Source organism: Perognathus longimembris, chromosome 1, assembly GCF_023159225.1.
Source record: "Perognathus longimembris pacificus isolate PPM17 chromosome 1, ASM2315922v1, whole genome shotgun sequence".
NCBI lineage: Eukaryota > Metazoa > Chordata > Mammalia > Rodentia > Heteromyidae > Perognathus > Perognathus longimembris.
In genome coordinates, this window is record NC_063161.1 from 53318068 (window position 1) to 53329823 (window position 11756).

The window sequence follows — 11756 nt, forward strand, 5'->3', positions numbered from 1 at the left end:
TAAATCAGAGTTTCAGACATTTTTGTGTGTGCCAGTACTAGGGCTTGAACTCAAAGCCTGAGCACTATCCCTTAGTTTTTTGTGCAAAGCTGATGTTCTACCACTTGACTAATAGCTCCACTTCTAGCTTTGTAGTGGTTAATTAGAAATAAGAGTCTCATGGATTTTCATGCCTAGCTGGCTTGGAAACACAATCCTCAGATCTTAGCCTCCTGAGTAGCTAGGATTAAAGATGTGAGCCACCAACACTTGTTCTTTTTTAAATTCTTATTTATTTATGTATGTATTTAGTCAGTAATGGGGCTTGAACCCTGGGCCTGGGTGCTGTTCCTGAGCCCTTCAGCTCAAGGCTAGCACTCTAGCACTGGAGCCACAGCTCCACTTCTGGTTTTCTGGTGGTTAACTGGACTCATGGACTTTCCTACTGGGCCTGGCTTTGAATTTCAACCCTCAGATCTCAGCCTTCTGAGAAGCTAGGATTACAGGTGTGAACCACCAGCACCTGGCTATTTTTGTTTGTTTTTAAGAGGTTCTTGTTATGCTGCCCAGGCTGGTCCTGAATTTGTGGGCTTAAGGGATCTTCCTGCCTCAGTCTTATGAATAGTTAGGACTGTAGGCACGTTCTAGCTCATATGTCCTAAACTCATTTTTAGAAACTATGTGTATCTTCTTGCCCATATGTAAGTTAACTTTATATTGTTTGTTTTAAATTTCAGTAGTGGTAAAAGATTGCTCATTTATGGGAAAAGTTGTCTTTTCTGGGCATGTATGACATTTAGAAACAAGATTGTTATATCACTATTCTATGTAACTTAAATAAAAGAGTGATTTTTTTTTCCAGTACTGGGATCAAAATTACAAGAATGATTTAATGGATGATTTAACATCATCCATTTAAAAAAGTACGTGATTATGCTTTTTATGAGTTAAGAGTTTCTATGTCATTCCTGTTTTTCTTAACTCAGATTTTCATTTACTTCTTTGACAGAGTAGTTTTGTTGTGTTTTTGTTTTGTTTTGTTTTCTTAACACAAGGTCTCACTGTGTAGTCCCGACTAACCTTGAACTTATCATCTTCTTGCCTCAGCTTCCTGAGTGCTAGAATAGATACGCATCAACATACCTGTCTCTCATAGACTTCTATGTTAACACAACATTTTTATGCTTATACATCTTTTACTGCTTATTCTATCATATTCCCTTTTTGTTTTTGTTCAATATTAGGGTTTGAACTTAGGGATTTGTGTTTGCTAGGTAGATACTCTCTGCTTAAGCCATGCCTCTGGCCTTTTTTGTTTTGGCTATTTTTAGAGTCTCACTTTTTGCTTGGACTATCCTAGACTGCAATCCTCTTACTTATACTTCCCATAGTAGCTGGATGTCAAGTATTCACCATGCTGAGATAGGGGGGTGGGGGTGGTCTCACAAATTTTTTTTACCTAGGCTAATATGGAACTGTGATCCTCTTGATCTTAACTTCCCATATAACTGAGATAACCCACACATGCAACTGCATCTTATTATTGGTTTAGATGAAAGTCTCATAAACTTTTTGTGCAGCCTGGCCTTGAGCCTCAATCCTCCTAATTTCCTAATTTCCACCTCCTGAGTAGCTAAGAGTATACGTGTTAACCACCTCTGTGGTGTTTGCCATATTTTTTGGAAAGAAAAATTTGTTTCAACCAAAAAGTTTGTTTCAATAAAAATTGAAAAGCAGGCCGGGTGTCAGGTGTCCCCACTCTTTTCCTTTTCTTTGCCAGTCCTGGGGCTTGAACTCAGGGCCTGAGTACCGTCCCATTTGGTCATTTGTAGTGCTTGAACTGTATAGCCTGGGCACTGTCCCTGAGCTCTTTGGCACAAGGCTAGCACTCTACCACTTGAGCCACAGCACCACTTCTGGCTTTCTCTGCATATGTGGTGCTAAGGAATCAAACCCAGGGCTTCATGCATGCTATCCAAGCACTCTAACACTAGGTACTACCAGGCCACATTCCCAGCCCTCCCCCTACCCTTTTTACAGTGCTGAGGCATGAACTTAAGGCCTTATATATGCTAGGCAAGCTCTCTGAGCTATATCTTTACCCCCCTAGTAAGATTCTAGAAGAGTGAAAATTATACTTTTATTTTATAAAACATAATATGAAGGTTTTAGAAGAAAAAAATGGGGAAGGGAAAACTTAAAAGTATTGATATATGGCATTAACCCGCATTCTACCTTTTTTTTTTTTTGGAGACAAGCCTTTTGAGAAGCAGAAGGAAAATAGTTATATGATTAATAGAAATTAATGACCTACTCTATTTATGACCCATTGAAGTCCTCATATAAACCCTTCTGGATGTGGGGTTGTCCTGTAGAAATACAGAAATAGAAAGGGACTATTTTCTATTTAAAGCTAATATCATTTTTAAGCCTCATAATCAGTTACAGAAAATTAGAAGTTTTAAATAATCAGCAAAATTTCCTGCTTTTTTTCAGATGATACAGAACTTTCAGGAAGAAGCCTGTTTTGTTTTGGATACAATGAAAGGTAATAAAACAGTTATAAGACAAATACCCTTTTCTAAATTGCTTAAAACCTTGTTTCTGGGCTCAGTGGCAAAGCGCTTGCCTAGCAAGTGCAATGTCCTGGGTTTGATCCCCAGTACCAAAAAAGAAAAGACACAAGAACAAACAAACAACAACAACAAAAAAACCTTGTTTCTGGCAGGGGTTATACAGTGGTGCAGTACATGCTAAGGTCCTGGATTCTACCTCATAGCTCCAAAACCAAAACCAAAACATGGTCTTTTCTTATTTGATATGCCCAGGCTGCTCTTGATTCCTCCTGCCTCAACCTCCTGAGCGCTGTGATTACAGATGTGTTACCTATCATCTCAGCAGCATATTTTACCTCAGAAGAAAAAAATAGGGTAGCAACCATATGTGCAATCGACAAAGTCACATAATATTAGAGATTGTACCTTTTATGATTTGGCTTTTGCTATGGTCAAAATAGACAAAGTATACTTGATGACATTATATTCAGTCTTCCATTGACAAATGAGAAAATAAAAAAAATGTTTTTAGTCAGGCACTGGTGGTTCACGCCTGTAATCCTAGCTACTCAGGAGGCTAAGATCTGAGGATCACAGTTCAAAGCTAGCGCAAGCAGGAAAGTCTGTGAGACTCTTGTCTCCACTTAACCACCAGAAAACCAGAAGTGGTGCTGTGGCTCAAAGTGGTCGAGTGCTAGCCTTGAGCCAAAAGAGCTCAGGGATGGCGCCCAGGCTATAGAGTTCAAGCACTACAAATGACCAAAAAAAATAACCCCAAACCACTTTGTTTTTATAATACGTAACTTGTTATAGATGCTCCTTGATTCATTGTGAGCTCATACCTGATAAATTCAATATAAGTTGAAAAACAGTTTTTAAATACATTTAATACACCTAGATTATCTTTCATAACTGCAACATAATACATTGTAGAATATCTGCATTTTACCTTGGTGATCTTGTAGCTGATTTCAAACTTGTAGTTCACTGCCAGGGGCCAGCACCATGAGAAAATACCATACTGCATGTATTTTGAACTCAGGAAGGGTTCAAAATTCAAAGTTCAGTTTCTAATGAATATGTATGGCTTTTCCATAAAGTCAGAAAACTGTAGTGCTTGTAAGCTGGAAATCATGTGTGCCAGTATTCTGTGTTAATAAGTATGCTGCTCTTTGTCCTGTTCTGACTCTGTTCCTTCTCACCAAGAACCTTATCATAGTTTTGGTTTTGTCCTATTGCGTTTTACAGATGACTAAGAGTATTTCTCTCTCTCTCTCTCTTACAGCAGAAACCAATGATAGTTATCATATCATACTGAAGTAGGTGTGGAGCATTCCACGCTTAGTGTCTGCTGCTTCCTTCGCCTTCCCCTCTTGAAAACTGCTCTCTTGAAGGAGATTCAGAGATTGAAGGTCTGCAGGAACCTGGCTCGTCTGGCTGTGTGTGTGTTGGGGTGGGGGGGTATGCAAGTGTTAGAGGCAAGATCTCAGTTGGCCTAAGCACTAGTGGCACTCACTAGTGCACTCACAGATGACTGCCCAATGTGCAGTTCTCTAGCAAGTTTTTAGTTACAGTTCTGGCCCCTGTTGTTGAATGTCAGTAGGAACTTCTCATCATTTAAGGTGTATGTAGGCATAGTGATGATGGGAATTGTGTGATGTTTGATGGAAAGATGTTGAATTTTGTGATATGGAGCCATGTCATTTTTTTTTAACCCGTACTGGGGCTTGAACTCAGGGCCTGGGCACTGTCCCTTAGCTTTTTTGCTCAAGGCTAGTTGCTCTACCACTTGAGCCACAGCTCTACTTCTGGCTGTTGGTGGTAAATTGGAGATGATAGTCTCATGGATTTTCATGCCTGAGCTGGCTTTGAACTGTGATTCTCAGCTCTCAGCCTACTGAGTAGCTAGGATTACAGGTGTGAGCCACAAGGGCCATTCTCTATAATTATTTTCTAACATAAAAATAAATATCGATATTCATAAGACTAGGTCTTCAATATCTTTTACATAGAACATAGTGTCACCTCTCTCTTTTTCTGTCACTTAGCCATATTTGGTCTCTGACAACTTTATCAACAGTGATATATAGATATATAGAATTCTTCTTTCAATTCACCTGTAATGCTACAACTAATAGGAATTTGGGCTAACATTCATTGAGCCAGGATGTGTGATGCATTTTTGTTTAATCTTCTTTTTTTTTTTTTTTTTTTGGCCAGTCCTGGGCCTTGGACTCAGGGCCTGAGCACTGTCCCTGGCTTCTTTTTGCTCAAGGCTAGCACTCTGCCACTTGAGTCACAGTGCCACTTCTGGCCATTTTCTGTATATGTGGTGCTGGGGAATCGAACCCAGGGCTTCAAGTATACAAGGCAAGCGCTCTTGCCACTAGGCCATATCCCCAGCCCCTTGTTTAATCTTCTTAAAAAACCCAGTTAGAGGAGACATTGATGACCCCTTACAAAGATGAGAAAGACATATGGTAGCTGGGTAGCTTAGCTAAGCAGTAGTTCACAAGTTGTGATGCTGAGATCTAAACCCAGGCTTTCTGGCCTTTATTCCAATATCAGCAGTCTACTCTTTCTAGCTTGTGCTCACCATTGGGTTTTTTGTTGTTGTTGCTTTTTTTAAAAAAAAAAATTCATTTCTTTATTGTAAAAGTGATGTACAGAAGGGTTACAGTTTCTTTTTTTTTCTTTTTTGGCCAGTCCTGGGGCTTGGACTCAGGACCTGAGCACTGTCCCTGGCTTCTTTTTTTGCTCAAGGCCAGCACTCTGCCACTTGAGCCACAGCGCCACTTCTGGCCGTTTTCTGTATATGTGGTGCTGGGGAATCGAACCCAGGGCTTCATGTATAGGAGGCAAGCAAATCTAGCCACTAGGCCATATCCCCAGCCCCAGGGTTACAGTTTCATACATAAGGCAGTGCATACATTTCTTATTCAACTTGTTACCTCCTCCCTCATTTTTCCCCCTCCTTTCCTCCTCCCTGCCCCCACCATTGTTTAATATTGTGGCTTTTTAGGGGAACTGGACGGAGGAATTAAAAGAGACAAACCACACTTAAATAATGATAACCAAATCAAGACCTGCAAAATCACCTGCTTTGTGTGTGTGTGTGTGTGTGTGTGTGTGTGTGTGTGTGTGTGTGTAAATGTGTAGCATCATGGATCTTCTTGATCTATATGCAAAGTTTTATCCAGAAATCTCTTTACAGATTATGCTGAGGTGAACAAAAATGATGTTAAACAGTTCTGTATTGGATTTGGATTTGTGTGTCTGTTTTTAAAACATTTGATAAAGTTTAAATGTTTTTTAATGGAGATCTTTGTTCATTAAAATCAACCTGTAACATGGTCTAATTTCTCTTGGTTTGAAAAAAGTTGGAAACCTTGGAACCAAAAATTAAGTCAGTGGCTTATTTAAAATTGACCAAGGAACTTGACATGTTAGGCCACAATGTGTTTTTAGTAGGTGATCACGAAGTGCCCTCATTTTGAGGAGTCACTTATACTTCTTGGGCCTGCCACTTAGCTTAGGTGAGTGGGCCTGCCACTCATTAGCAGCCTGTTGTTGGGTATGTTTTCTCCACTCATTCCAGCTAGATAACTTTTAAGGTCTCTTCCAAATCATTGAGTCAGTGATTCTTATGTACTGAAAGTGTTGTATAGAATTCTATTAACTATAAGTTATGCTTTCTAATTTTTCCCTAGACAAATGTTTTATTAAAATAGTCTTCAGGCACTGGTGGCTCACACCTGTCATCCTAGCCACTCAGGAGGTTGAGATCTGAGGACTGCAGTTCAAAGTTAGCCCAGTTAGATAGTCCATGAGGCTCTTATCTCCAATTGACCACCAGAAAACCACAAGTGGCACTATGGCTTAAAGTGGTAGAGTGCTAATCTTGAGCAAAAGAGCTCAGGGACAGTGTCCAGACCCTGAATTCAGGCCCTACAAGCAACCAAAATAATAATAATAATAATAATAATAATAATAATGATGTCTTGGGGCTGGGAATGTGGCTTAATGATAGGGTGCTTGCCTAGCATCCATGAGGCCCTGGGTTCAATTCCTCAGTACCACATAAACAAAATAATAAAATTATATTTAAAATATTCCTTTAAAAAGTCTTCATATTTATGGAAATTAGTTTATATAGCATTGTTATTACAGAACTTTAAATTTCCAGAAACTGTCTTAGGACACACACAAACACATACATGTGCATGGATACATATATGAGGGTATCTATTTATATATTTTATCTATTTTTTTTATCTGTCTGTAGATGTACTTGGGATTGAACTGGGGCCTTGTGTATGGTAGGCAAGTGCTCTACCACTTAAGCTATGTTCCCAGCCATAAATATCTTAGGCTTGCGCTCTCTCTCTCTCTTTCTCTCTCTCTCTCTCTCTCTCTTTTGCCAGTCTTGGGGCTTGAACTCAAGGCCTGAGCACTGTCCCTGACCTTCTTTTGCTCAAGGCTAGCACTCTACCACTTGAGAAACAGCGCTACTTTTGGCTTTTTCTGTTTATGTGGTGCTGAGGAATTGAACCCAGGGCTTCATGCATGCTAGGCAAGCACTCTACCACTAAGCCACATTCCCAGCCCCCATCTCAGGCTTTCTCTGGATCTCCTCTGAACATTTTTGGGCTAGTGTTGTAGAATTGTTAAGAATTGGTACAGTGATAAAAGTTACTTTGCTTTACAAAATTGTATGTTTAGTACTGATTCTTTCAGCCAAATGAACATTTTAAACTTGCTTTGTCATTATGAAGGTAATATACAAAATTATAAATTCAAACTATAAAGAAGGGTATAACTTTTTCTTTTTTCCTTTTTTTGGTGCTGGTCTTGGGGCTATAACCCAAGGCCTGGGCGCTGTACCTGAGCTTCTTTTGCTCAAAGCTAGTGCTCTGCTACTGGAGCCACAGCTTTACCTTTTTCTTCTTTGGTGATTGATTGAAGACAAGAGTCTCATGGACTTTCCTGCTTGGGCTGGCTTTGAACCATGATCCTCAGATCTGAGCCTCCTGAGTAGCTAGGATTATAGGCGTGAGCCACTGGCACCCACATTGTAATTTAATTTTTTTTCTTTTTCTTTCTTTTTTTTTTTTGCCAGTCCCAGGGCTTGGACTGAGCACTGCTCCTGGCTTCTTCTTGCTCAAAGCTAGCACTCTGCCACTTGAGTCACAGCGCCACTTCTGGCCATTTTCTGTATATGTGGTGCTGGGGAATCGAACCCAGGGCTTCAAGTATACGAGGCAAGCGCTCTTGCCACTAGGCCATATCCCCAGCCCCCCTGGCTTCTTTTTTGCTCAAGGCTAGCACTCTGCCACTTGAGCCACAGCGCCACTTCTGGCCATTTTCTGTATATGTGTTGCTGGGGAATTGAACCCAGGGCCTCATGTACATGAGGCAAGCACTCTTGCCACTAGGCCATATCCCCAGCCCTGCATCATTTTTAAATGACCATTCTTTGTGTATATCATTTAGGTTAAGCACATTTGAACATGCATCTTCATGGGTTTTTTAATACATATCCATAAGATATGGTTCTAGAAGCAAGATTTACTAGATTTTTAACTTTTTAACAATGTGGTAGTTGACATATACATTAAATGGTTTAATATTTTTATTAGAGTGAGAGTATATGAAAAGCAGAATGATTGTGTTTTAGGACCTGTCTGAGAAGTCAAATAGCATCCATCCTATTTGACCTACCATTGTCTAAACTATTTCCTTGAAGCATACTAGGTTCCATGTAGAAAAGTCTGCCTAGAGAATTGATAATTAAAAGGTAAGTAGGGCAAGAGGCATGGCTCAAACAGAATGCCTACCTAGCAAACATTAAGCTCTGATATCAAACCTCAAGTACTGGCGGGGGGAGGGGAAAGTGGGTATTGTGGAATGGTCATTGCAAAACTTTGAAGGGTTGAGTATTAGCCACTAAATGACTTGTGGCTATTAAGTAATAAGATTGTTCAATATTATAGCCCAACATTTTCCCACATAAATTATTTTTTGCATGTCAGTTCTGTGGCTTGAACTCAAGGACTAGGCACTGTCCTTGAGTTATTTTGCTTAAGGCTAGTGCTCTACCACTTGAGATACATGTCCGGGTCTAGCTGTATAGCTGTATGTATGTATGTATGTATTTGGTGGTTAATTGGAGATAAGAATCTTACAGACTTTCCTACCCAGACTGGCTTTGAACTACTATCTTCAGATCTCAGCTTCCTGAGTAGCTAAGATTGTAGGCATAAGACCCTTTCTGCCTGTCTAAATGATTAAATTTAAGAAGCCATTTAAGTGACTCATGCCTCTAATCACACCAACTTAGGAGGGTGAGATCAGGAGGGGAGACTGATTCAAGGTCAGTCTAGGCAAAAGTTAGTGAGACCCAGTCTTTATCAATAAGCCAGATATAGGAGTATATATCTGTGGTCCTAGCAGTGCTGAAGGCCCTACATAGGAAGATTGAGGTCTGAGGCTGGCCCTGGGCAAAACCCAAGACCTTACCTGAAAAATAAAGCAAAAAATCACTAAGTGTAAATGGCTCAAATGACTGAGTCCCAATTAATTATCAATCACAAGGCCCTAAGTTCAAATGTGAGTACCAGAGTAAAACAAAAAATTAAAAATAAAGGGAAATGAAAAAGCCTCATCAGAGCAATAGGTAATGTGTCAGTCTCATAAAGGGAAAAGAAATGGGTCTGGTCTTAATGGCTGGGAAATGACTATAACCCAACAAACAGAAGAAAACAAAAAAAGATATCCTGACTCCTGGAAGTCGGGCACTGGGTTTGTTGTGACGGGCACAGCGTGATCTCATCACTGAGCTGGAGGTGCTTGGCATAGCTTGGCAAGTGAAGAAGGCTTGGGATAATGGAGCCAGCCATTTCTAATGTATGCATGATGCAAGAGAGCTCTCAAAACCCTTTGTATCCCTAAGTATTCAGAGAGTCTTTTGCTTAGGGCTGGCTACAGAGACTGGACTCCCCTGAAAAACCATTCTGGAGGACTGAAGGACGTGTCTGCATTCAGTCTTGAAAGCAACACATATTTATAGAGCACAAATATTTGATTCAGGACTGAACTGCTCTCTCTTCATTGTGGACTTTTTTTCTCTCACCAGATCTAACAATTCTGGGTAGTCTGGCACTGTAGAACTGAGTTGAAGAAGCATTTTATTGAGTTATTAGTTTCCTTCCTTGGTCTTGAGTGATTCTTACATAGGAATTTAATCTGTTATGTCCTATACTGATCTATTATAAGAACTCCACTCTCAACAAAAATGGCACAAATGTCCCATGTAGCTATATCATTGATACTCCTTTTCAGATTGAATTCTGCATCATTTTTCTTTCTCCTTTTCTTTTTTCTTTTTGGTGGTAATAGGGTTTGTCCTTACACATAGTAAGCAGGCATTCTTACTGCTTAGCTATCCCTTGCCCAGCTTGCAAAATTTTTGCTATTCCTGTAAATAAATGCTGTATTAGCATGTTAAGGCTTTCTGCACTAGAATATTTACTTTTAATTTGTGATTCGCATTTTGATGTAAATTTTTGTATTAACATCAACTCCAAGACTTAATGAAGAATACATCATTACTGCAGAATGTCTATTTGACATGAGTAGTAGCACCTCTCATAATAGTTAGCCTTCACAAACTCCAGTGAGAGACATACTGTTATCCTGACTTTGCAGCTTAGGTAAAGAAGTTTGCCTAGGGTTGTAACACTATTGAGTGGAAAAACAGGTTTATATTCAGGTAGCCTGTCTCGAGGATCTATGTACTTGATCACATGTCATAATACCTCTAAATTTCATCAGAAGATTAATGCATGATACCCTAAGGATTGCTTTTTTTGTGATTTATTTTGTACCATTGTCTCCTAGCCATTTGGAGTCATCTAGAGAAAAAAAAAATGAATTCTTGGCATTTTTCCCCCTAAGCCACCTAACCTCCCAATTCTAAAGGTGAGACAGATGTCTTGGTAGCCATTGAATTTGGTTTCAGAATGTCAGGGTTGCAATTTAGAAATCTTTTTTTTTTTTTTTTCGCCAGTCCTGGGGTTTGAATTCAGGGCTTGGGCACTGTCCCTGAGCTTCTTTTGCTCAAGGCTAGCACTCTACCACTTGAGCCACAGCACCATTTCTGGTTTTTTCTGTTTATGTGGTACTGAGGAATTGAACCCAGAGTTTCATGCATGCTAGGCAAGCACTCTACAACTAAGCCACATTCCCAGCCCTAGAAACATCTTATCTGAGTTTAAATCCTATTATTTGCCAGACACCAGTAGCTCATGCTTATAATCTTAGTGACTCTAGAGGCTGAGACCTGAGGATTGTGGTTCAAAGCCAGCCTGGGCAGGAAAATCCATGAGAGTTGTATTTCCAATTAACCACCAAGAAGCCAGGAGTGGTTCGAGTGGTAGTGCACTAACCTTGAGCAAAAAAGCTATGGAACAGACAGTGCCCAAGCACTGAGTTCAAGCCCCACTGCCAGTCCAAATTAAGTCCTGCCATTCATCCAGTAGATATCTACTGTGCCCCCAAATGTCCAAATCCTGGATTTTGTTCTGGATTCTGAGAACACAGTAGACAAAACAATTCCTTTGTCTCATGGAATTTAGCCAAGTGAGCGAGGATCAAAAACAATAACATACACGGTGATAAAGCTTGGGAAATATTAAAAAAAAAAAGAGTAAGGAAAACCACTATCTTGAAAATATGGCTAGCATCTCAGCACTGAGGCAGAAAGATAATGAATTTGAGGTCAGCTTGCACTGCATAATGAGTCCCCATCATATGTGTGTACTGATATATGTGTATATGTGTACATATATACGTATGCATATGTAAGTACATATATACACATGTACATAGATGTATTTGTATATATACATATGTATGGATATTTCTGATACGGAGACATTAGGACAGATTGAAGGAGTTAAGTATGAAGCAAGCAAAAGGCCGTGAGGTAAGAGTACTGATTGAAACTACAAAGAGGCCAGGGTGTTTAAAACGGGAGGGGAAAAGTTGAAACAAGGTGACCGACTGTCAATGAAGGAGGAAGGAGCCAGAGGACGCACCCAGATTTTTTTACTTCTTCGTCTTTTTTTTTTCTTCCTAACTAACTTAAAGAAGAGTTGCGGTTACGACGATCACACCCTATGGAATATTCTTGTAAAGAAAGAAACCGCCTAAGTCAGTTTA

General features: G+C 39.8%; 1 protein-coding gene across 5 annotated transcripts in view; it reads left to right on the plus strand.

The window, feature by feature from the left end:
* The window catches only part of Tfcp2 (transcription factor CP2), a 59855-nt gene extending 55508 nt beyond the window's left edge, over positions 1 to 4347 (plus strand). For 4 of the 5 annotated variants that reach the window (XM_048364333.1, XM_048364325.1, XM_048364322.1 and 1 more), the window contains 2 exons: positions 2476 to 2527; positions 3820 to 4347. In XM_048364333.1, the coding sequence (XP_048220290.1) occupies positions 2476 to 2527; positions 3820 to 3857 (90 nt within the window). In that variant the 3' untranslated portion in view covers positions 3858 to 4347. Of the gene's footprint in view, positions 1 to 841; positions 914 to 2475; positions 2528 to 3819 lie in introns of those variants that run through there. The other variant, XM_048364347.1, reaches the window with a different exon arrangement.
* Positions 4348 to 11756: the final 7409 nt, after the last annotated feature.